The sequence below is a fragment of the Amphiura filiformis genome, chromosome 6 (genome assembly GCF_039555335.1).
Source record: "Amphiura filiformis chromosome 6, Afil_fr2py, whole genome shotgun sequence".
Lineage (NCBI taxonomy): Eukaryota > Metazoa > Echinodermata > Ophiuroidea > Amphilepidida > Amphiuridae > Amphiura > Amphiura filiformis.
The window spans coordinates 66603174-66631065 of record NC_092633.1 but is presented as its reverse complement, the minus strand read 5'-3'; the positions used below and the strand labels follow the sequence as shown (position 1 = coordinate 66631065).

At 37.4% G+C, this 27892-nt stretch overlaps 1 protein-coding gene across 1 annotated transcript; it reads right to left on the bottom strand.

Annotated features, from left to right (window-relative positions):
- Positions 1-27385, bottom strand: LOC140155861 (uncharacterized). Its single transcript, XM_072178853.1, has 9 exons — positions 27277-27385; positions 18644-18876; positions 17694-17890; positions 14236-14749; positions 11670-11841; positions 7996-8309; positions 7291-7438; positions 6043-6182; positions 1-5008 (listed from the first exon to the last, which is right to left on the bottom strand). Exons 1-9 carry the CDS (start codon positions 27332-27334, stop codon positions 4796-4798), a joined length of 1989 nt encoding a protein of 662 aa, XP_072034954.1. The 5' UTR covers positions 27335-27385; the 3' UTR covers positions 1-4795.
- Between the last annotated feature and the right edge of the window lie 507 nt (positions 27386-27892).

Genomic DNA, 27892 nt, shown 5'->3' with positions numbered 1-27892 from the left:
ACATTTTTATTTGTTCCTAATCAATGATAACTACCCTATTGTTAGTAATGACTAAACAGAATAAAAATCCTATATTGTTGAGGGGACAATAAAAAAAAACTATTAATCTTATTATTATTAGTACCTCATTTCAAATATTGAGTTTTTTTAGTTTTGGTTTTGGTCACGTGGTTTCCTATTATCCTGCCTAACCTCTTGACTCACAATATATTGATATCTTTGTTTCTACCTTTTGTTAAAAACTTAAAAGTTGTATCAAGGAGATTCGGTTTTCATTTGTGATCCGATCAAGCAAAATCAGTCGGAACTCGGAAATATTGATTTTGAGATATAGCCAAACAAAGGAAATATTTCCTTTTGTTTTCCCTTGTTTTGGAAACTCGTTGCTCATATCTTTGGAACCGGCTGTTCAATTTCAATGGAGCTTTCTGCAAAATCCAGCTTTGTAAATGCCTTTTGCTATCCTAAAAGAAACTGACAATTTAATATTTCCGAGTTCCGACTGATTTAGTTTGATGGCATCACATTTCAGTTTCTTATTTAATGGTGTGAAGAAGAAATCATTTAGTTTGAAGTTACCTGATCTAAGTATACAAAAGAAATGTTTAAATTTTGCAATGCAATATTCACGAGGAGAGAAATCGAGCATGTCGATCTACATTGAAAAACATGGTTTAGAAAACCGAATAAGCTATGGCTATTTTCGATGTGGCTGCCATTGAGGTGTGGGAATGCGTGAAATATTGGATTTGTCTATAGTATAGGCTACATCTTCCTCAACATCTTCCAGCCGGGATGGATTAGATCATGTACAGTCATCCACGTGTTTATACTCTAAAGTTGTACGTCAAAGTGTGTACAGATTACCGATTTAGCATGCGGCGACACCAAAAGGTTCTTAAAAACACATTGTTTTGAATTTGTTTTTGTATATTTTGTTACTTAATTGAATGTGAGCGAGCGAATGAGTAAGTTAGGGTTCAGGGATCGGGGCGGAGACAGCTAGCCTATTAGTCCGAGAGGATCATTATTCCGAAAAGGGTTAAAGTTATAGTTTCGTCAAATTACGTTAAAATTAGGTTATGGTTATGTTCAGTGGCGGCACTACAGAGGGGGGTATTTTTTTCGTGACCCCCAAATAAATAAATGCATAACCCACTCCTTCCGAAAAGATGACAGCCCCTAAATTCCCTGTCCTCATGTGCAAAAATTATCAAATAACACCATCGGCAGCTACACAGTTCTGACCTTAATGCCCGTAAGAATCCCATTACGTCATCTATATGGCCAATTGGCACGCCCATTTAGCACAAAACAATAAAATTATATATTTTTTATATCAGCTATAATTATCTAGCTTTTCCGTCGTTAAAATTTTTTTCCATAATGGAAAACGCAAATAAAGAGTTCATCTTTCGGGTTAAATTATTTTACCCTTTGCACTAAATGTCACTATTTTGCTGTGACAATTTTCCTTGCGACCTGTCATTTTCGCCTATACTTTTGCACGTGGAGTTTGTGCATATCTGGGTACCTTACATCGTTGAATAAGGTATGACGACTTGTAGATGTCACGTGCGTATTTATAAAAGCGCATTTACAAATATACCCGAAGTACACTCACTGGTTACAAAAACCATAAAAATCCAAAAAACAAAATGTACACAGATGAATATAATAAACATAATAATATTATAATATTTATCATTTATGGTATAATTATGTTAATAATGCCCAAATGCTCCACTGTAAATATACATTGCTTTAAAATAGGTTATTTTAATGTCATAAATATCATGAATATATGTGTCCAATTTACCCCTACCCCAGCATGTGTCCCACTTACCCCACATGCGTGTAAAATGGGGTTAGTGGGACAGTTCCAATTTACAGCTCTGGAATTAATAAGCCATGTAGTACTTGAGCACAAACTACTTTAAAAGATACCTCATTAACTACACTTTATATTAAAGGGCAAAAAGTGTTCTGCACCGTCTCTGTCTTAATTATAAATAAGGTTAAAATGGATTTTTTAAAACCATAAACTAAAAGGCTCTTTTCAGAGCCACCAAGTTTCTATAAAAGAGACAGAAAAGGTTTCCGAACCGCAGAATGAACGGCTCTTTCAGAGCCAACAAAACAAAAAGGCCGATATGATTGGTATAATCTTTTTGGTTTGATATTCACAGTTTTGAATATTATTAACCAAAAAGTAGTATGACTTTGGTTATGTATAAATACTTCTTCTAGAAAACAAAATAAAGTTTCACTATAGTGTTAGTTTATAATTAAGAATTTCTCAGCAGAAGAAGTCCTAATTTAATTGAGCACGGTTTAAGTTTTATAAGGTAATTACTGGAAGCAGGTACCGTCTGTGTCCTTCACTTTTTATAATGTCTTAGGGAATTTGAATTTAGACATTAACCATCTTTTCAGTCTTCATTTTCACTAAATTTAAAAAGCCTTTGGCGTAGGCCTAAATAAAATAAAATAAATACTCTGCCTTCTAAATCAGATTAATTGTAACGCGATTAGGTAAAATTTTTTATGATGTACTGTTAATATTTATATATTCCTTTATTCATCGGATACTACAGTCTTTACACAAAACATATCTACTATACTAAAATAACCAGCGGGGTGTGTGGGTGTGTGTGTGTGTGTGTGTGTCTGTCTGTCTGTCCGGCTATGTGTTTCGCCGTGCTGCGACGGAGGTCATTCGAGGGCGAAGGTCATATGGGGTCAGTATGCCCAATTGGCTTAAAAGTGGTAAAAAGAATCCTCGATATGACGGGAACATGTCAAAAAGTCAAAAGGGGTCACCAGGGGTCAAATAGCATCGCTATCAGTTACTCTCACAGCTAGTGAACTAGTTTGAAAAACCCTCCTACTCGGCTACTGCATTATTTTATTTTATGCTAACAACACTTTTAGAAATTTGTCATTATTTCGTGTTCGTATACTGCTGTGCAAATGATGAGTGCATCCTGCTTGTAATACACATTGTGGATCCTTTTCATATCTCGAAATGCCAAGAAGGTGTGACCCCGAGTAGTGTCAAATGAAAGAAAAAAGTAAAGAATATAATAAAAAATATTTCCCCATAATACAGTGTGGCACTCCTCATAAGACCGGGATCAATATTCATATTTTAGGTCTTTTCTATCTAGTATACTAAAATTATCGACGCATCGATCCGATATTTCGGGGCATGGGAGAATGAATAAAATCAAACCGAGGTCACTCGAGGGCGAAGGTCATATGGGGTCAGTATGCCCAATTGGGCTTAAAAGTGGTAGAAAGAATCCTCGATGTGACGGGAACATGTCAAAAGGTCAAAAGGGGTCATCAGGGGTCAAATATCATCGCTATCAGTTACTCTCACAGCTACAGGTGAACGAGTACTACTAAATTAATTAGCGAAGGCGGTGTGTCTGTGTGTGTCTGTCTGTCCGGCTGTGCGTTTCGCCACGCTTCGACGCATCGATCCGATATTTCGGTTATGGATAGGTATCGGGAAAAGCATGTTGACCGGGTGGTTTTGAAGGTCATCGGAGGTCAAGATCAAAGATCAAAATTTCAAACTTCGTCCGATCGGGCCCAAACTTGGTGGGTGGAATCCTTGGTACGAGGGGACTATATGCGCGAAATAAAATCGAGGTCAACCAAGGTCAAAGGTCATTACGGAGGGGGTCAAATTTCAAACTTTGTCCGATCGGGCTCAAAGTTGGTGGGTAGAATCCTTGATACGAGGGAAAAATATGGGCGAAATTAAATTGAGGTCAACAGAGGTCAAAAGTCATTACGGAAGGATAAAATTTCAAACGGGCTCAAACTTGGTGGGTGGAATCCTTGATATGAGGGGAATATATGCCCAAAATAAAATTGAGGTTAACCGAGGTCAAAGGTCATCACGGTGGGTTCAAATTTCAAACTTTGTCCAATCGGGCTCAAACTTGATGGGTGGAATCCTTGATACGAGGGAAATATATGCGCGAAATAAAATTGAGGTCAAATAGCATCGCTATCAGTTTTTAAAAAAAGCGCAGTGATTTATAGTGCGCTACGCACAGGTACAACGCCTAGACGTTGATCCACAAGCCTCAGCACACTTTACAGTTACTCTCACAGCTACCGGGTGAACTAGTATACATTAAATATATCGATAACCAAATGAAAGTGTGACCCCCGGGTAGTGTCACATGAAAGAGGAAAAATCTGAAACGTGTACTGCCGATGAAGCCCCATGGTTTAGCTATGATGCGGTATTCGCTCTGAGCCTGCTCTGAACGAATATGTATTGTCTACAGTTGAATAATAAAGATTTTATTTGTTGCTTAAATTAACCGTCAGCTGCTGTAGTCACCCAGATGTAATATGTACATATTAATTGTGTTACAAAAGAGCGGAATATACTAGGGACGTTAAAAATATGTGACTCAACATGTTAAAATTTCAGTTCTGTAAATAGCATAGCTCCATAAAATATGTACACTTGTCACCAACACATGATTTGTAAATGAACTGAGTTGGACCAAAGATCCCAAAATCTTTGGTTATAGATATGTATGTTAGAACAAAAACAAGAAAATATCAGGTACATTGTATAGTACTCCCAGCTATAAGAACCATAGAACTGGACACCCTTAACCATTTTAGGCCAGGGGCGCAAATTTGGATTCATACCCAAGTTTGACAATTTCTGGAACAATTCCATTAATGATGAAAAAATGCTAAAATTCCAAGATGCTTTAAAAAAACCCCACATTATTAGTTGGTATATATAATATACGTGTTAGTTAGGTATCAGATCACTGAAGACTATAGCATACACGACAACCAATATTCCTGATATTGTTGAAGTGGAAATGTTGAAAGACGATACTGCACCGCCAGGACAAGGTGCTTCGCTATATTTTGCAGGCCAAGGACCACATCTAGGAAAATTATCTGGTATAGGAGGAAGATCTTCATCACCACCAACGTGAATGATCAAAGACATGCCGATCTGAAAAGATTTATAAAGTGAAATGAAATAATTTTAGTGGAGAAACAATAAGCTATCACAAATTCCTTACTTCCATCAAAGAATGAAGTGTTGATTTTTCCAATTATAGTGCATTACGGTATATTAACGCTAGGACGTTTATTTATGAATACCAGAACCCCGAACAGAAGCTACTACCATATACAAAGCAGACTCCGATTCTGTGGTAAAACGATGATATTAAATGAAAACTATAATGATGCAGCAATGATGCAGCATGCAGTGGCAGCAGTGGTGAAGCCAAGGGGCGGGACAGAACATGGCAGCGAGAAGAAGCATGCAATGCAGCTTATTATTATCCACTGTTTCGCAGAATACAGCTCCATCCAAGTCCGTTTAGGTTGAGCTAACTGAGCAAGTTCATTTCAATATACAGTTACACCGACATCGCCTGGTTAATAATTACTTGGTACACAGAGATACTAAAATCAATACCCGGGATCGATACACGTGAATGTCGTATGCACGATTTTAATATTCAGACGAAAATCTTTGGATACTGGGTAGAAAATGATGAATATCTCCCGTAAATGATTTCGTATAAAGAAACCAGATGTGGTTCCTTGCACTTGAACATACGTGTTGAACAGATATGATAGTCGTTAGCTCACGTATTGAGATAGAAGCTTGCGTCTTGAACTCAAAAATTGACAATTCAGATTTTATATGTGCCGAACACCGAGCACTACTATATAGCGCAGTGTATAGGTCAATCGTAGATGTAGTCTAAAAGCAGTGACCTATGGCGGCCATGCTATAACACACACACAGCGAAGTCAGTCACCTTGCAATTGTCAGTAGCCTTAGTCAGATGTCCTTCGGCCCATTATGCCTTTCAAAACTATTAAACAGGTCGGAACAAAATGGTCATGCGTGGCGGTGGATTCACCCTACCATGGCGATTTCTGCCATGAAGATATCGGGGCGATGACACTGCGAGTCGGAATTTGGACAAGACGGTTAAAGGCGCTTTAAGCACATGTTTTAGAGCTTACCGCAACGTGAAATTCCAAGTGACAGTGAAAGAACCACCAGCCTGGATTATCTGCGAGGAAACGTATTGCTGTAAAACCTCCATCAGGAATGATCACTGTGTCCTTCAGAACAGCTGAGTGCAGCTTTCGTCTTATCATGCCTTCAAATCAAAGAGACATCATAAAATCAAAGTCGATCTATTTCGATAAAATAAGACACTTATCAATACATGAAATATTTTTGAAATGGTTGAATGTTATCATTTTGTTGATCATTGTGATAAAATACGACAATAAATCATTACATGGTCAACTATCATCATTAACTGTAAGAATGCTGAGTTGCATCAATAAGTTGTTGAAGTTCCCTGAACTGTTGGATTGTAAAAATCAGCAGTAAGGCAGCATGTCACCTTAGTGATTATTAACTTAAATTATATGTCAATCCCAAGGATTTGAGCATTTTTTTTACTGGCTAAAAGTAAACGGCAACTATAATCGGCACGTTTTAGTCCGGTAAAGCCAATTTCTAAAAAGTTATGAACCCTTAAGGGAAGGGGTATGAACGTTTGGGCAGTATTTATTGTGGGACATTAGAGCACATCAGACATATCGAATTGCATTCTGAATACGAAGAATGTCCTTCTGATATCAAATAATTTTGATTTTTGAAATTCGCAATGTAATACACATTTTATGGCAAATCATTAAAATTGATATTTTTGATATTTAACAGAACTTGAAGTAAACTTTATAAATCTGATGATTTATACTTAAAGTGTATGTAGGTGGGATGAAAAGCCGACGATCAATTGAAAATTTTGACCTTTCGTATTGAAGATATGGATTTTTTTCCCAAAACACACACAAAAAATAGGTCTCTTTGGGGAAAAAAAATCCATATCTTCAATATAAAAGGTCAAAATTTTCAATTGATCGTCGGCTTCTCCTCTCAGCTACATACACTTTAAGAATATATCATTAGATTTATACAAATTATTTCGAGGACTGTTATATATCAAAAAATAACAAATTTTAATAATTTGTCATAAAATTTGTATTATATCGTGAATTTCAAAAAATGAAAATTATTTGATATCAGAAAGACATGCTTCGTATTCAGAATGCAATTCGATACGTCTGAAGTGCTCTCATGTGCCACAAAAAATACTGTCGAAACGCCATAAACGCTCATTCTAGATCCCTTAAAAGAAACACGTCAACAATTAAATAAGTAATTGGCTTTACTTGTTATTATTTATACTGTACCTGCTTTGTCCATTGCCATCACTTGTTCAACTGAAGTCGATGTGTTGATTTTCTCTAAAGCTACAATCCTAAAAGATTGCCCATGTAAATGCATTGGATGACTCGCGTCAAAAGTAACTCCTTCGTCTACCACAACGAATTCAACAACCTGAAACAGATTTTCAAAGGATTCACTCAGGTAAGTATATAAAACTGTCAAGCTTTCGTTATTACGCTCTGGCTTCATCATTCTAGTTGCTAACTATTCCACGTAGAATGCCCTTAAAAAGTGGTGGCTCTGGAAAGAGTCGTTTGAAATAGTATAGTACCGAAGATTCGGCGGCTCTGATGAGAGCCCTTCAAGTGAAATGACCACAATATACACTGAAATGTTCGGTGGCTCTGAAAAGAAATGTTCAAATGAGCTTCCTCTTGCCTAGTGAAAGATAGGTGACCCATTCATTGTCAACGAATTAATGACATCATTGACATTATTATTTAGAGGGTTGACATAGTGAGGGTAGCGAAATTTGTCCATGGATTTCAAGCAAGAACAGAAGTTGTATTAGCTAGCAAAATATTTGTTTTTAAATGGAAATAGTTCCAAATTTATCTTTTGCTTGCAGCCCATAAAACAGCATTCGATATTTATTTTGAACCCGATTTTGGTTTTTCTATAATTTATGATAACAAAATACCAAAGAAACATAAAATGATATAAATTACCTGGCCCAATTTTGCTTCAACAATATGAGTGCATTCACAATATTCTGCAGAGCAATTCTTTGGGTAATTCTTAATCGTATCTGGTGTGCAAAAATCGTCATCACTTAGTTCCTTGGATTGCGTAAGAGGTGGGCGTGAATTGAAGGTGAAGCTGACGTGGTTGAGCTGCGGTGAGTATAAATGATGTGATCTGTCGATTTCTTCGATAGGATAGTGTTCTGGATCGTGAAAATGATAGTTGTTGACTTTGTTGAAGTCCATGCCGATGTAGTAAATAAGATCTGCCTTCTCTTTCGAAGTTTCATCATCAGGGTCTATGGATAACAAAGTAATACATCATAAAAGTTGACCAGTGGCGCAGCTTGGGGTTGTGCGCCCAAGGCTAAGGATACATAATGGGTCCCCCCAACAAAAATTGAAACAATTGCGCGCGGACACGAGAGAAAATTTAGACAAATAGGACCTCCCACTAATTAATTTTGGTTATAATGAAATTGAATCGGTTTAGAATGATCTTTCAAATGATTTTGACGAAAATTTTGACTTTCATCGCTTAGAGGGGGCGCAGAATCGATGCTGAATTGGTCGATTCGGCGCCCCCAAGGGTGGCGCCCAGGGTACGTGCCCCCTTTCCCCCTGTCGCTTAATATAAATTGTACCTTGGGGATCAACCCGAGGTCAAAGGTCAAATGAGGTCACATAATAACTTTGCCAGATTGGGCTTAAACTTGGCGCAAAGGTCAAAGGTCAAATGAGGTAGAATGTTATACTGTGCTTAAACTTGGTTCAAAAAATCCTTGATATGAGGTGATCATGAAAAAGTCAACCTGAGGTCACCGGTTAAATGAGGTCAAATGTTAAAATGGACAGTAATGGGCTTAAACTTAGTGCAAATTATACTTGATAAGAGGGGAGTATGAAAACGTGAACCTGAGGTTATCCAGGATCAAAGGTCAAATGAGGTCACATGTTACAATATGCCCAATTGGGCTTAAACTTGGTGCAAAGCTCCTTGATATGAGGGGAACATGAAAATGTCAACATGAAGACCTGAGCGTAAGAAGACCGTAAGTTCATGGCATTTTGAGATATAATCATTTAATATTTTTAAAATAAGATAATTTGGAAACCAAAAAAGCCATAATATTGACACTTCTCAGGTACATGGGTATAGGCAAGAAGAATCATTTTGTATATCAACCAAGTAAATATCTGTAATATTGATCGATATTGATCGATTTATCATTTTTGGACTTGCGTTCTTCTTGCGCTCGGATTGAAACAAACTCCAAACTGAATGAAGATGTTGGAAATATTTAACCATATTGGTAATCTATGTGCAAAGACGAGCAATTTGACACCTTGTTTGTTGAATTTGAAGGTTGTTTTAAAATTTGATCTCAGTTGACCTTTAACCGGAAGTGGACCCTCTAACTCATTAACCGAGCTCAAAATGTATGATAAATTATATATTTTTGTAATCGTTGTGATGAGACGAGTAATTTGACATGTCTCTTGACGACATTGGAAATTTTTTTCATTTTTGACCCCTCTTGACCCTTCATGTGACCCCTATGGGGAGGGGTCAAATGTCAAAAAAAATTGTCAAAATGTTTGTCTACATCCAATAACTTCAAAACTACCTGTAACTCAATTTCGTCAAAAGTGGACTTACAGTCTTCTTGCGCTCAGGTCTTCCCATGGGTTTAAAGGACAAATGAGGTCAGCATTCACCGCCTGATATTCGTGGCTCTTGAGCCACAGTAGTTCTATATTTTTGGTGCACTGCACCTCACGCTCTGCGTTTAGCAATGTCCTCTTCCATCTCATTGACGTTTTTCATAAAAATAGTTGTTTTTCCATTATATTATTGTATTATATCCTTATTGTATATCAATGGTTTAAATAAAATTGATTGATTGAATGAATTAGTATCATTAAAAAGAGCGTGGCACATCGTCTACACCAGGTAAATAATTATTTTGTATAGGCAGTGAAACGAACCGGTCTGTAAATGCTCCGCCAGCTGCCGAGGGTCACAAAATAACTCCGCGCGCGGTAAGCGATTGGTATTGGAATCTCATTGGCTAAAAACCCCGGCTAAAAACTAATCGCTGAAGCTCAGCGATGTAATTAATTCAGCTGTATGAGGCAACATCCAGGCAAAATTGATTATTCTATTGGTGAATGTCGGACAAAGCTTGTATTTACACACTCTCTAAAGAGCACGTGTGGCCGAGGGAGAGCACGTGTGGCCAAGTGGATAAGGCGCCCGACTCATAATCCATAGGTTGCGAGTTCGAGCCCCGCTCGTGCCAACTTGCGTGTTGTGTCCTTGGGCAAGGCACTTTATCCTCATTGCCTACTGGGGGATGGGGTTGGGTTGGATTGGATGTTTGTATAGTTGTTTGTTTCAATGTTGCAATATTGGCGCTGATTAAGCTGCTGCCTGCAAATTGCATTGTGTCTGTTTAGGTGTGTTTAATGTACAATTCAAGCAATTTGACCTGCGGGTCACCATTAGAGTTTGAAATAAAAACCTTCCTTTCCTGATAGCCCAATGACAATAGTCCGAATCGACTCGCATTCCTGAAGAACATAATAATAATAATAATAATAATAACAATAATAATAATAATAATAATAATAATAATAATAATAATAATAATAATAATAATAATAATAATAATAATACATGAGATTTATAGAGCGCCCTACGATGTAAAAACAGCCTCAGGGTGGTGCAATAATTATGTGTACCCCCTGGGGCTGAATTATAGGGGCGGGGGGGCAAAGATTTTTGGCACGCCAAAGGGGGGCAAGCATTTTTAGCAGGTCGAAAGGGGGGGGTCAAGCGATTTTGACAGGTCGAAAGGGGGGGCACAGATATTTTGGGCACCGTTTCTATATTACGCCCTAAAAAGGCGTAGGAAAACGTTACGAACACGTTCAAATATTCTTCGCATTATATGTTAAGACAATTTAAGGTTTTCAATTCGGGTTCCCCAAAATCTTGCATGTGTAAGGGGGGGCAAAGGTTTTTGGCACGTCGAAAGGGGGGGGCAAAGGTTTTTGGCACGGCCAAAGGGGGGACAAGCGATTTTTGGCAGACCATTTTGAGAATTCACCCCCCCGGGGTACACATAATTATTGCACCACCCCTCAAGGCGCTGCACACATAGTCTTATGTGGCACATACACTAATACAAAATCAACTAGGTCCTACATGCTGAACAAAATAGTATACTCGTACATGAAAAATAAGCATGAAAAAACTCATATACACACCTTAATATACTAAAATATAATAATAATGTACAAGTTACTCAATCGGTAAAATATCAATAAAATACCGTGAGCATGACCAGCAAACTATATAAACTTAGTCTACACTCTTTTTTTTGCCCAACCTTTGCATATACCAGATTTTGGGGAACCTCAATAAAACCTGACATTGTCTAATCATATGGTGCGAGCGCATCGAGCAGAAAATGTTGTACATTTGAACCTTTCCTATTACTATACCTTTTTAGGGCGTAATATCGAAACGATGCTGTACCTAAAAATCGCATGCCCCTGTAAAAATATTTGGCCTGCCAAAACATCTTTAACCCCCCCCCCCTATAATTCACCACCGCGGCCGGCGTGGCGGTAGCAAAAAGGATGAGGCCTACCTGTGGCATTAAGATTAACGATTGGGATTGCCGTGTCTGACGCTGCTTCATTCAATGGGTTTAGAACGACGCCCTCTGGTACTAGGATCTCTGATTCTTGTGGGTCTTCTAATGGTGCGCCCTCATAACGCACAATCGCTAATTCTTGTTGAAATCTACAGTCAGCCAAACCCTGCAGAAATTGTAGGAAAATGAAAGAAATGTATGATATGATTATCATGGTTTTCTTGATAATGTATTGTATCATGTTATGGAGCAGGTTTAACTTCTTTTTACTCTTTTCTCGGGTTCTTTCTTTATACCGTTTGTATCTCCATCAATATTTAGCTAGCCATATTAATGTACGATCTTTTAAAATGTTTTTTGACCTTTTTTCTTTCAAACCTAATTTTTAGCATAATTGTAATGTTTACACATGTCCCAATTTAAACCTATGGGATTCAACCAAATTCAGTGTGTTTCTATAGGACAACAGAACAAGACATAAGTATGACTTTAAAGGATGTCTTCGGCAATCACAACATTATTCCTTATAATTATGCTAGAAAATTAATTATCAAGCCCGAATCATGTGGTATTATTTTAAACAAACTCATATTGACCATAAAAACGAATTTATCAGCCGTCTGTGAACACGCGATATTCAAAATTCCCGGGCGCCGAAATTGTCGAGTGCAACGACGTCCCAGTAATACAATAGTAATACAATGAAGGCTGATAATAATTTCGGCGCGGGAATTTTGAATATCGCGTGTTGAGAGCCGGCAGTGTTTATTCGTTTTTATGGTCAATATGAGTTTTTTTTTATTTATATGAAACCATGTGATTTGTGCTTGATAATTATTTTTCGAACATCTGGATCTGGACATTATCCTCTGAATAAACAGGTACCCGCATCACATCAGAGTTGGTACAAACCAATGACCTAAGACTGGATTTGGCGAAATTTAATTGAGGTAGTCCCTAATCATGCTAATGGCGGTCTTGAAGTTTCCGTAGTCTGGAATGTCTAATATGTCGTGGGGTAGTGTGGAATTGTCCATGGAAAAAAGCTGTTTGCGTAGGTTGCTGAGTTGACTCTAATTTGCATGTATGAAGATGGGTGGTGTCGTCTGGTCATTCGTGTTGGTCGGGTGAGGTGGTCCTGCTAGTCTATGTCGACGAGATTGTGTGTAAGTAATTCTGTACACTCAGGCTAAATCGGCAAATAAGGCATCACACACCGACATCGCCTGGCTAATAATTATTTGGTGCAGCAGAGATACTAAAATAAATACCCGGGATCGATACACGTGAATTGCTATGCACGATTTTGATATCAGACGAAAATCTTCGGATACCGAGGTAGAAAATGATAAATATCTCCCGTAAATGATTTCGTCTCAAGAAATCAGATGTGGTCTCATACACTTGAAAATACGCGTTGAACAGATATGATAGTCGTTAGTTTGCGTCTTGAGAAAAGGCCGTGCGTCTTGAACTCAAAATCTGACCAAAACTCTGAATTTTATATTGCGTTGGTCAACCTAGCAGCTGACCTCTGTATCATGTCTAGCTGGTGTCTCTCTTCACCAACTCTCTTCACCGACCCATAAGTCAACTGGGTTGAATGAGTGACAAATATAGGCGAGACTTGATGTATGTAGGACAAGCTTTGAAGTTCCTTCTGATGACACCCTGGATCTTCTTACAGCTATTTGCTCATTCTAACGTAGATTGTCACAAAACTTCAGACCAAGGTACGGATGAGAATGTGTTGTCTTAAGAGTTTTTTGGCACAATGTGTATGGAGAGGTTTTGATGGTTTTCTTGGTTGTGAAGTTCATTTTGAAACATTTATCGGTATTAAAAGTCATCTGCCAGTCTTGACTCCAACGAGATATTGCATCAAGATCTGTTTGAAGGATGATCTGGTCTTCTACAGAGTTGATCTCTCGATAGATGAATGCGTCATCGGCAAAGAGTCTGGTCTTTGTACCAGCACTCACACAGCTAGGTAGGTCATTGATGAAAACTAGGAAGCTCATCGGCCCAATAACATATAAGGCATAATGTGGTGATTGCCGGAGACATCCTTTAAAGTCATACTTATGTCTTGTTTTTTTTGTTGTCCTATAATAATTGTATAAATTAGGGGATTAATGAAAATGTTTCGACACTCTTTACAACATAACTCAAAAACTACAAGACTTGCAAAAGTAACTGTGATATTTGAATTCTTTGTCCATCCCAACAATTTTCGCCAGAGGTCATTATGCTACCACGATTCCATAAATTCACAACAGCTAACTAATCTAAGTGGAATTAATGAGCTAGAATTATTTCCAATTATCATCCTTGTGAATGTGATGATGATACTTGGCAATAATTAAGATTGATAATGGTAATGTTAGTAAAACGAAACATTCCGTCTCAAGTCTACTTCAGAATAATCAGTAACAGCAAATAGCAGAATATGGGAGTGTTTTCCATGAGCTAGTACATGTAGCTACACCCAGGGTACGGCTGGGGGGGGGGGGGTTAAGGGAAAAGCACCTTGGCCACGCCACTGGGTCTCCTTACTCACCTTAACACGCATCCAATAGTTTCCTACATCCTGGTCAGCATTTAAAACAAAATCAAATCTTTCCCCTCCATAAATCACAAATATATCTGTTTCGTAAGGCTCTAACGATGCCCCATCGCTTGCAATCACCGTAAGCTTATGTGAATCTACAGATACTCTTAAAGCACAGTTGGTAATTGCATTATTGATGAATCGAAAACGATACCGGGATCCAGCACCAATTTTGAAAACTTCCCGCGCAGTGTAAGCTATATTTCCATTCTCATCCACAACTTGCTCTCGTTTGCCTTTGCCATTGATTAGAATAGATTCTGGTTTATTGCTTCCATTGTCAAAGTGATGTGCAGCAAATTTGACCATTGTCATTTCATCTAGCCAATCATGAACCAGCGCAACGTGTTCTGGAAGGTCATAGTCATATAGATGACTGTTGGCATCCGCTTCAGCTGCTTGGCGAAAGATCAAAGCTCCAAAGACCCCATCAGCTCTTTGCATACCAGCGTGTGAATGCCACCTATATAAAACAGAAAAAAAAGAGAAGCAAAAGTGTCATTTGAGTTCTGCTGGTTTGCAGCTGTTTGTAAAAATGCTTCAGCTTAATATTTTGTATGTCCATCATTGGTGTTTACCAAGCCACACAGCGTTTCCAATTAACAATTAAATAAACCGCGCATTACACCGCCACTTGGGATAGTCGGCAGAGGCCCATCGCAGGCAAGCAAGCTTGATCACACTTATGATCTTTTGAAAATGCACCAACGTTTATTTACTGCACTGGTATCAATCTTCGTCAATTTAGAGTGTTTTGTAGCAACTTTGGTATCAAATTGGAGCTAGCAAGATTCTGCATACGCACACGACCCTATCAATCAAATTGCCACAACAAGATCCGGTTTTGGTGTAGGACGGGTTATATAACTGCGGTCTCATTTATTTGAGGGGTTTATGTAAGAGATTAGAATGTACGGCCAGATAAAATATTTTGCCCTAATGATAATTAATGAAAGATCTATAGAAAGAGAGACATTAGAGATATAATTATTCTGTTTACCATCAATATAAATTACCATAAGGCCATGTGTCCTAAATTGAGACCCTCTGTACTTTCGTATCAGTTTTGAGATAAATGGTTATAACGTTTATGTACCAATATACTTCTAGTGCCCGTTTCTATTCATCGTTATGTATTCTTCTCGAGCTAAATGCAATAACTCCACGGCGCGTGCGAGTATCTTGCACTCAGTTCATTATCTTTATCATAACAGGCATGTAAAGGTATGAAGAACACAGATTACAATGAATGACCTAAACTTGAAATCAATATTCAGGGTGGACGAGAAGATATACAGGGTATACCAATTAACTTTTTAATGAACAGGTTGTATAGTTTTGATTTGCCTATTCCTTTTCAGGACCATTTTCACAATCTGAGGAGGTCAAAATCAAACAGTGCTTGAAAATGAACCAGAAAATATATAGTTTGTATAGGGTTCGATGCTTGCTGATAAATGTATACTGGGTGATCAACATTTTCTTTATTATCATGCTAATTAATTATACACAAGTCTTAATTAATGTTAATTTGCTGCTTAAAATACTATCAATAATTGGTTCAAAGTCACAAATAATCACACCAACCCAGAAAGAGTACATCATATCTCTTCGTTTGACACTTTCGGACTTATTACAAGCAATTATGAAAATCTGCATCACAACCCAGCTAACGACTGAATGTTTCAGTCGCAAAGTCGGTTCGTTCGTCAAGAATAGGTATGTTTGGTTGACCAGATTTAAATTAGATCTTCAATCTATAGAAAAAGACCTAGAGTGATTTGTAAATTGAAATTACACAAACTACATAATTATTTAATTGCTATATGATTGCTATCAACCTTGGTGAAATAATCATGAATTTTAGTTTGTAAATCAACATAAAAGGGAAAACAAACATGTCATCAAATTGTTCTGGACCCTTTTCATATAGTTTGTATGGCTCCATGTCCATACCTTCGTGTCCTGTGGCGGCGCCAGGATTTTTTTCGGAGCATGGGGTGGATTTCAGGAGATGGAGGGGTGCAAAATCAACAAAGTTTGCGCACAATTGCTGCAAAAGTGGATATTTTCGTAATTTTGGGTTTTTACTGGGGGGCGGGGGCAACAGGGGGCAAGAGTTCTGACTGGGGGCATTTGCCACGTGCCCCCCCCGTAGCGCTACCACGGTGGAGTCCACACCTCCTCCAACCAATGACTTTGTCAGCGTAATTAAACATTATAGTAATTGGCAACAATAATGTATAGACTATAATTAAATTGTAAACCTAGTCATCTTCCGAAAATAACAAAACAGAACATTTTCTCAGGTAAAATGTGCCAACTCCAGTTTTGGTTTCTCTTTAGTTCAGAAACCAAATATAAAGGGATTAAAAAGTGGAGATGATCTGGTCTGCAACTGGAAGGACACAGTTGGGTATGTAACCACATCATAATAATGTCCTATTGTGCTAAGCATAATAATTATCGGATACCTATCATCGCGGGCGATAGTTGATGCTCTTCAGAGAAGTCTGTCGTAGGTGGCATACTTAGTCTTTCATGTCACCGTATAATTACAACCCGATTTCTACGGCCTAGAAATTAAGATATCATTTTGATGAATCTTATATAATATATTAAAGCAAGCATAATACCCATTCAGCCTCTCACTTGTCCCCTTCTATGGTGAAAATATCACGTAAATCTCATTATGGTCTTAATCAAGATAATATAATTAATATTGGAGGTGCAATTAGGTCCTGGGATCAAAACCTGACGTGATTGGTGGAAAGTCGATCAGTATGATCAGGGCGGAGATATCCTACCGCACCCTGGTCTACGAAAGTTGGGTGCAGCCTTATGTTTTGTGGGGGTTAAGGGGGTGCGTTACCTCCGGGCCCGAGGCCCTTGGGGCCCGTAAAAATACCTTAATGGGCCCATAAAAGCAAAGAAAATATATCCCAGGGGCCCGTAAAAAGGGGGCACGTGCGTTCGTTACCCCCCCCCGGGGGGCCTCTCGGCGGCACTGCAAGCATGACAAGGTGACCTCACGCTTTCAGATCACCCTCTCATCATCTGCATTTATAGCAACCACGGTCAAATGAAATATCAGCTGAACTATAAACCAACGTTTCTCTGGCGATTTATTTGTGTGATTTCTAATCCATTTTGGAGGGAAATTTTACAACACAAGCACTTAATTTTGTACATTTTGTACCCAACCTTTATTACCAAGAGCTCGCCTACCATTAATATTATTAGTGTCATTTTGCTTTCTTCGCCCTGTTCTTGTGTGTTCATTCAAAAATTAGACTTACCAAAGGTAAAAGTCTTAGTGGGCTACATATAGCTCACATGATATAGATATATGCACCACTATATTATCTATCGGCGACTCAACTTGGATGTGACTTTTATTTCCTTACCAATGTGTTCCATAAGGAGCTGCTGTGAAGTTGTAAGTGAAGGATGCAAAGCTGGGAATTGGACACTGTGTTATCATTGAAGTCCCGTCCATATACGGTGTTCCACGCTGATGAGGACCATGCCAATGTATTGTAATCCCTTCCGAATTATGCATCTTGTTGATGACATGAGCTACAATCGTATCCTTCTCACAAACCTATAATAAAAAAGTAAAGACATAACAATAATGTTGGCCAAATCCTACAGTAATAGCTATGGATCTATAAAAGTGTTAAATTGGGTTGTTTAACGTGATGACAGCTACGTGCCTTCAAAGAAGGGTACTTGTGACCAATGTGCAGAACGAAGAAGATTTGGAGTACGTCAAAGTGTGCATATGTGCAAAAAGAGGATACTCTTTCGTCGACTTGCTAAATAAGTCTGGTTTAGTAAACAACACGTCTGTCAATGTAGGTGGGACAGCACCAGGAATAATAGCTCCTGAAGAATGTGAGTAAATGGTGAAAGCAGAACCGTTTTGGAAATTGTCATCTATTCAAGGATTTTGTATGCAAAGGATTATGAAAGTCTACAGTGGTCTTCATGGGACAGAAGTTTGGATAATACTTCAGAGATAAACTGATCAGCAGCAAGAGCTAGACTTTTGGTTGAGTATCAATATATAAAGATTATCACGACCTTGTTGTAGTAATTAAAATCCTAAAGCAGTGACGGTTATCCTTTTTATGTTTTACATGTTACAGCATTGTTCAATCATACCATTCTTTTCATAATTCCATTTGATGTGAATTAGACGTATATCAACGTATTTGTACTTTGTGTATCATATTTGCGTGAACTTGAAAGAGGTTATTTTAGCCTTGGGTATTTTCCGCCAATAAAACTATAATACGAGTTAATACGAGTTAATAAACTTGAAAATATCTCTGATATCTGTTAATCTGTATACCTGAATACTTGGCCCAGGAAACAATCGATTGACCACGGCTACCGGTCTTGGTACACCATTTAAAGGTATGCAGTCTGGACTTGAACATTCTGTTAGATTAAAGGGGCATCCATAGCATGCCTTAGACATAGAGTAAAACCATTCAATTACAAAGGTGTATTCACACGTTTTGGGTTTGGCTGGCCATTCACATGTCCGCAGGCACTCGTGGTTCAGATCTGATTCTGTTATACCTGCATTAAGAATAAAAGAAGTTACTTATACAAATATTCTAATCATTTGATTGGTCAATTACTTTGATTATTTTTGCCATTTTTAGAAAAAGTCTATTGCACTCCGCACCCATGCAATAGTCCATTGCCCATATTGCACTCACGCGAGGATACCATATAGCAACGCTTACAGATGCGAGCGTATAGCATGCACCGTGACCACCTCGACTCGCCAATTATAGGTGTGGGTATCGCTTCGATTATAAATACAGTTTGAAATATTTATTTAATTTATTTCGTTTTCCTGGTGATTTATAAAATTAAGTGGAAGAAAAAGAATTTTTATATGAGTTATATAAAACAAAATTGAATGTAAAAAAAAGTGGGTAATGGTGAATCCAACGGATGAGGACACAAAACACATCAAGGATCAATAAATGATACAAGAGGATACCTTGAATAATAACAACAGGAAAGAAAAAAGCAAGGTTGAATGTCTTTATTTATTCAATGGAAAGAATATTTTCATTCGGTGAAAAATTGATTGTTCTTATTTTCTAGTACTATTTGAAAGTAAATCTAGGTTTCATTGGAAGTGGATAGTTCATACAATAGTGTAAATCAGAATTTTCATAACCATATGAAGGGTAAGTGAGTATGTGACACTGGCTTCAAATCAAACTATACTACACAAGGTTTTTTTTTCGCTATTGGTTAATCTCCATTTTGTTAATTTCCCTTCAAAAACATAATAATGACTCTGTTCATAAAGAAAAAAGAAGAAAGAAGCAAAAGTGTCATTTGAGTTCTGCTGGTTTGCAGCTGTTTCTAAAAATGCTTCAACTCAATATCTCGTATGTCCACCATTGGTGGTTACCACAGCCAAACAGCGTTTCCAATTAACAATTAAATAAACCGCGCATTGCACCGATATTCGGCAGGGGCTGATTGTTCTCGAACCTCATTTGACCTTCGCAAAATAGTGTCTACCTCCTGGTCGATTTACGCCAATTCGTACGGTTTTTTTAAGGTATTGGTATTCAAAACCTTTGTATCGGTCATATTTTTGAATTATACGAATGTGTTATTTGAATTACCGCCGAAAATTCGAATTTAATACTGCGTTTTTTCCGACTTCTGTACTGAAATTTGCTACTTCGAAAAAACACGCTATTTATCCATCCAAATAAGATCTGCTTCTTCTTTTGCAACGTGCAAGTTCACTGGGTTGGGATGATAATTTGAAAGTTTCGTAATTTTTCGTGTTAAAACAAAGAAATTAGAGCTCTTCAAACAGGGGAATGTCATGAGCTAATCAGTATGCATAATTGGTCACGGAGCATTACCCGCACTGGTTGTTATGCATTTACTTTCACACAGAGCAGCGTTTGAGCGTGCTCGCGACTGACTGATGATGATAATGAATTTATTTTGATATCAATATGTATCTAATTGATTGTTCTAACTTTCTAGTATTATTTTAAAGTTAGGAAAACATGAGCTGTTATGTAGATAGACATGTGAGCAGAAGTTTCCACGTGTAACAGCGACAATATTAATGGGTAGGGGACTTATTATACAAACAACATAAACTTTTACTGACGATAATAAATTCAATTTACAATATGTAGCTAATTGATTGTTCCAACTTTCCAATATTATTTTTAACAAAACAACCATTAGTTGGCAAGTAGATAGACATAAGACTAGACATTAGTGATAGGAGACATGGTACTTGTATTATCATGCAGGTCTAGTGATATTGTTCCTTTGTAGATTATTATTCAGGGAAATTGTCTAGCATTGAGAAAGGCCCTATAGATGCGTTAGTACGACCACAATGCCGTCGTTTCTTGGCTTGTGCTTTAAATAGTATGAGCTTGGAACGGTCCATGGATTTCCCATGGATTAGCATGTGTCCCTCACGGACCAACCTGGGTAAACAAACAAACAAACAAACAAACAAACAAACAAACAAACAAACAAACAAACAAACAAATGACAGTGCTATCTCTGGGTCCTTTTAGGTGGACTAGGGGGATTGGGCCGTGTTATGCATGTTACTGCATGGTGTAGGGTCTTGTATCTGCTATTGATATTCATGCGTTAGAGCTTTGAATTCGTATTCATCTCGACCTGGATATAGAAAACTATGAATATATCCCGTTATGTGGGAGCACGAGTGGATAAGGCGCCCGACTCATAATCCATAGGTTGTGAGTTCGAGCCCCGCTCGTGCCAACGTGTTGTGTCCTTGGGCAAGGCACTTTATCCTCATTGCCTACTGGGGGATGTGGTTGGGTTGGATTGGATGTTTGTATAGTTGTTTGTTTCAATGTTGCAATATTGGCGCTGATTAAGGGGTACTACACCCTGGCCAATTTGTGCCTATTTTGCATTTTCTCAAAATTATAGCGCATTGGTGACAAGTAAGCTATGAATATTATAGGGGCAAGGACTACAACTATTGCACTGAAAATTCAGGAACTCAAGGCAAGTAGTTATTGATTTATTGATCAAATATTGGTTTCCCTCATTTTTGACTGTAACTCCACAACTGTTGTCTGTGTTGAAATAAAATTTCCAGTGCAGTAGTTGTATTCCTTGCCCCTATAATATACATATCTTAGTTGTCACCAATGCGCTATAATTTTTGAGAAAAATGCAAAAATAGGCATAAAATTGAGCAGGGGTGTAGTACCCCCTTAAGCTGCTGCCTGCAAATTGCATTGTGTCTGTTTAGGTGTGTTTAATGTACACTTCTAGCAATTTGACCTGCGGGTCACCATTAGAGTTTGAAATAAAACCTTCCTTTTTTATTTATGGTTTCTATAAAACTTTATTGTAAGGCTTTCACTTGTTGTTGTTTATTTAATAGGGCCTACCAGGAGATGCCCAGAATGTAACCATAGTTTCCATGACACAGGAATTACGGTGTTATCGTGGTTATTACAATTTCCTAAAATGCATGCATATCTGTAACCAGTTATATTACACAAATCATTACATCAATGCAAACTTAGCAAATAAATTCTGGAAGTTGGTGCAGATGAAGCGCAGTGATATATCAAGACACGCTGTCACATGCAAAAACACCCCCAAACCCCGCCCCTATAATCACCCACTACACCCCCACACACCTGCCACCATACACCTACCCCAAACCCACACCATACAAACCAAGCAAACATGCACATTATACGAGGGTCATTCAAAAAGAACTACCTCCACTCTTATAACTTTGATTCTGTAAATGATAGCTTCTTCAAACTTGGAATGTCACCTACAAATATATATTGATACCTTTTCCACATTTTGTAGGTAACCTCAGAACCAAAATAACGGAAACATAAAGATCATGAGATAACCAGTTATAAATGCATTTTATCTTTAAAAACATATCCCAACATCTAATGTTTACTGCTATATCTAATGGTCTTTCAGAGCACGAGAATCTGCTTGGTTTACTTTAAAAAAAATTTTACCTACGTAAAATGGCCACATCTGTTATTGTTGGATGAGACTTCCAACCACTTTTTGTCACTTGCTATTTATAAAATTAGTTTCCTCGGTGTGACATTACCAATACCTTAGGACAACCAGTAATTCATACTGCAGTTACTGTCCGTTTTCCTATTCACAATACACAGTGCTCTCACTATTGACGCGTGACCTCTACAAATAGTTTATGTTAGAAGTATAGGCAATTGCCTAGTTAACGTCACTGTGTGAGAAATAACCGGGCAATATTTAAAGTACTGTTTTGAAATTCTAGAAAATATAGTTTTGTAACATGTCCTAAATTTTTAGCTAATTTAGATGTTTGGAAATATTCGCACTTTGGTGTTTTAGTGTATGTTATAGGTATAGGACATTGCCTAGTTAACGTCGCTGTGTGAAAAATAACCGGCCAATATTTAAAGTACTCTTCTGGAATTCTAGAAAATATAGTTTTGTAACATGTCCTAAATTTTAGCTAATTTAGGTGTTTGGAAATATTCGCACTTTGGTGTTTTAGGAAGGATATGTAAACGACAGATAACACCAAAAAATATGAAGAAATTATTTCCAAACCGTTTTATGGTCTACAACTATTATGTTTCTCATTTTCAAGAATGCTGGTTAACAATATGCACACTATTGTCTCATTTCGTAAACAAAGGCTCGCACAGTATTGTTACCTTGCGTTTGCTTTATAATCGGTTACCCAACTGAAACTATAATACCAGCTCATTGCAATACCGTACAGGAAAAACAGAAACATCTATAATAATTTAATACATTTCAAATAAGTGCTCGCGAATGTTCATGTTTTCTCAATTTTTAGAATGACGAATGGAATGTTGCAAGATTTTCAAACGCCATTTACTCAGAACAGTAATTCAGAACTACAATTTTGCGTATTCGGCACTCTGCCGTGTTCATATTATTATTATTCATACCAAAATAAAATTCACTATCCTGGGTAAAATCATGAATTTATATTTTACGCTATTACACAATTTGAGTGTCAAATTATGGTGTCAAACCTTGTATGTAGTGAGGGGTGAATGAACTCCTATAATTAAAGGGTATATATTGCTCGGACAACATCATATCATTGGCAAGCTAATATTATGAGGACAATGAAAATGACTCCTTTTTTGAGAAAATAAGTTCAAATGATGATTTTCAGCAAAAACCAACTGCAAGCGGTGAGTTCCTTCGAACGAGACAGATTTGGCCTGGAAACTACAGTGACGTATAAATGGCCAGCTTTGAGAGAATGGACTGTCAACACTCTCAATACACATATGGATAAAATCAGGCCGCTTCTTATATTATATATTAGTAAATTATGATATTACAATTCATATGTATATCAACTTGATGAGAAATACTTGGAATAAGCAATACATTTTTTTTAATATCAGTATCACTCTACACGACCAGAATTTAAGCATGACAAAACAATATTTTATAAGTTTGTAAGTTATTATGCAAATAACCAATTTCCATGGCCCGTGAACTAACCTTTTGTTGTACCATCCCAATTTCTCGTGTACAAGGTCGCACATCACATACATCAATGAACATCAAAAGAGCTCTCCGAGAGCTCGTGTGTATGTACTGCTCGTGAACTGTTCATAAATGTACATCATCAGCCTGCTGCATTGGAAATCAATTTCGCTTCGAACGCTGAAAAGTGCCGTACGAGCCAGCATTTTACCAACACAATTTGTTTTGTTTTCAGGAGAAATACGAATAAAAAATATTGCAACGAGTGTCAACTTGTAATGTAATAAATATTCTCTTCGAATGGAATTAAACTTGTTTTTGCAATAAAGCTCCGTGTTCAATTGTGAACAGCAGCTATTGATTACGATAATATGCCTTATCAGAGCTACATGTGTTTAATGACCCAATGATTACATAAGTCCGGAGGTAAATAAGATCACGCCAAAAGACATAATTACACAAATGGAGCACTGTCATAGTGCAGGCAGTAAGGCCTATAATATTGCCTGTGTCGTGATGAAGACCTTCAAGACAAATGTATCACAATATTGTAACATACATTACTTTGGCGGAGTTTGGCCCTCGTCTTAGTAGCTACAGGGTGTATCAAAATGATTGGTACCCATCAATTTTAATGTGTATCGAAAAGCCTGCCTCTTCCAAATACAACAGTGAATAATCTTGAAATGTCCAGAATGTATAGTTTATGAGTTGCTTTACAATAAATCAACAAAGTAGTTGGATCTAATGTTGAATTTTGATGCCTCATGCTCATCCATTATCAGTGAAAACTGATGGGTACCAATCATTTTGATACAGCTTGTATATATCCACCAGCTACGAGCTACACAATAACGCCAAAATAATCAGCCAACCAAATGACTTGCACTACTCGTAGGACCATTCCTAGCCATTCCTCGGCGCGGGGGTAAGGCCCCGTGGGGTAAGGCGAAACATATAGGCTAAGTAATACGTATATAGCTTCATACCCTAATCACATTCGCCAAATTTTGTTCAATATTAACAACACAGCAGTATTATTTTATTTGTTTGATTCAGCGTTGTCAGAATATTTCTAAAGTTTTCATTATATAATAAGGTTTTCCTTTTCACAGCGTCAAACGCCTTATTCATATCGAGCAAACAGTGAAGCAAGTGGCATTCATACTTTTAGGACCAATTTTTGGCATGTCGTTTAGAAATTTTACCCCCTCCCCGGCCCTGGGCTCATAATTATTATAACACAGCTAGCTACAGCCCCTTATATTCTTTAATTAGACAATGAACGATCTGAGGATGCTTTTCCGAACACAGGCTACTTTTCGTACATTACTATGCATACTTCCCGTAGTATGGGCGTCTATTACAAACATGCAAACACGTACCGTACTGTATGGAATAAAGCATAGTACTATCAACACGTCCGTCAATAGCCTCAGATAAGCATGACATATTGTTATGTATTTAACACAGTTGTTTAAAAAATGCGTAATAAAAACAGCAAACACACTGTTACCTAATTTATGTCGCTTAAATAATTAAACGCTTATTAAATCTTATTTAAATTATTCTAAGGCGACTTCATAAACTAGTCTCGGACCATAACAAGTCAAAGCTGTGATGTGGTCAAAAGTTATCTAAAATGTTATTTGTTACTATACATTTGTAGGATAATAAAGGTCAAACACCATAAGTTGCCATTTGATCTTACTGAGATTACTGCCCTATGCAATCGCTGTCTCAATAACTCGGCAACCAGACTTTGGACCCGATGTCAACTATTATATTTCTGAATTCCTTTTGATAGACTTTAACTTTAATTTTAAACCCCTATACAACTGGAAATTGACCCTTGATCTGTTGCGGCACGTAACTTGTAACTTCTAAACCGTAACACGTATTGAGAAAAACATTACATACTTTCAATTTTTGACCCCTACATAACCCTATGGGCTCTGCATTTTGGTGTCATTTATTTCAAAATCCGAGGGAGGGGTTCTTCCTGGTCGAAGGTATACGGGGATGCACCACAGTTTTTTGGTACCTTTTCAGCGATTTCGGTATATCGATGGATGTGTCCAGTCGAGACCAATGCGCATTGGGTCAAAATTGCCCCTAAGCGACCAATTATGGCAAATTTGGGTGCTTTTTGGTGTTTTTTTTGTAAAAACAATTGGTATACTGATCGGTAGAATCTGCCATATAATAAATCGATAGGTCTCCGAGATATAGAAAATACAATAAAACGTTGTTCGGACGGTGCTTTCAGGATTTGGGCTATGCACCACATTAAATGGTGTTATAGCCTATGCCTAGAAAATGGGGGAACCAAAAAAATCTGGAACTTAAAGACAATTACGTTATCATGGTTATTAGGGGATGATTAAGGGATCTGGAATGAGCGTTTAGGGCGTTTCGACAGTATTTTTTGTGGGACATGAGAGCACATCAGACATATCGAATTGCATTCTGAATACGAAGAATGTCTTTCTGATATCAAATAATTTTTGAAATTTTTGAAATTCACGGTATAATACAAATTTTATGACAAATTATTAAAAGTTGATATTTTTCACATTTTTGATATATAACAGTCCTTGAAGTAAAATTTAATGATATATTCTTAAAGTGTATGTAGCTGGGAGGAAAAGCCGACGATCAATTGAAAATTTTGACCTTTCATATTGAAGATATGGATTTTTTCCCAAAAGAGCTAATTTTTTGGTGTTTTGGGAAAAAAAATCCATATCTTCAATACGAAAGGTCAAAATTTTCAATTGATCGTCGGCTTTTCATCCCACCTACATACACTTTAAGTACATATCATCAGATTTATAAAGTTTACTTCGAGTACTGTTAAATATCAAAGATATAAATTTTTAATGATTTGCCATAAAATGTGTATTACAATTTCAAAAATAAAATTATTTGATATCAGAAGGACATTCTTCGTATTCAGAATGCAATTAGATATGTCTGATGTGCTCTAATATCCCACAATAAATACTGTCCAAACGTTCATACCCCTTCCCTTAATGAGTCCCCGTTTTCCTGTTTTAGGGTCACCGTTCTGCACCTTTTGACTTATACATGTACATTTTACATTCTTTCATTGTTTCATACAATTGCTGGTAGTCGTTGTTGTTGTTCTGGCAGTTGTTTTCTTTTACATAAGATATTTCCCGCTCGCGGAAGCCGCTTGTGTAAATTGTTAGCAGTAGTACTTCCCCACTGCAGAAAAATGTGGTGCGTTCATATTACTTTATATTTAATACTATATAACTACAGCAGTGCTGGTAACTTTCACTTCGTCATGAACTCGTATGAGAACTTTGTAACTGAGTTGTTTTTCATCGCCTTAACTCGGCAAAGCTCATTTAGATACCATTTAAAAATATTCAATAAAGATGTTTAATTACTCACCCTTCACAAAGATGATTTGTGCTACCAGGATAACAATGCTAAATATTTTGCATTTCATTTTTACAATGTGTTATATCAACCACTGCGTCGCAATAGTAATATCCTCCCGTACTAGAAGTATTATATATACCTTACATAACTATGAAGTCACCAATCGATCCTGAATTTGGGTCAACAAATATCCGAGATACAGATGCACTATACATAACCCCCGACATAACCACGTAATGTTAGGAATGGAAAGCGAAAAAGGCTCGCTTTGCAATATAAATATATGGGGCCATTCAAGCAGAACGTTCATGTAAGAACAAAGGTACTTCAAGTATATTACTCTCCCCCCCTCTCCCCAAAACGGGTTTTTATGCCCAAAGACCGCTTGTGATTTATTCGTAAAAGTTATTCTGTGAGCGAAAACACTAGATTCACTGTCTAAAATAATACTATGTTCACAGATTTCATCAAAATCCACCCATATCAAAAAGAAGGAATCTATGGCACACTGATGGGATGGGAGCCATACATTGGGATGGCTGTGTATATGTTTTTAGTGTGAAATCCATGAATCTTTGTTTTGAAGAAAGTGTGGATCTCCTTTGAAAAATGTCAAGTTATCCGT

Excerpts from the sequence above, each read along its gene's own strand:
- LOC140155861 (XM_072178853.1), bottom strand. The coding sequence starts at position 27,334 with ATGAAATGCAAAATATTTAGCATTGTTATCCTGGTAGCACAAATCATC. Across the intron at positions 17,891-18,643 it reads TTCCTGGGCCAAGTATTCAG|GTTTGTGAGAAGGATACGAT; the intron begins GTATACAGATTA and ends TTTTTATTATAG. Across the intron at positions 8,310-11,669 it reads CGTTAATCTTAATGCCACAG|ACCCTGATGATGAAACTTCG; the intron begins GTAGGCCTCATC and ends TGTTATCCATAG.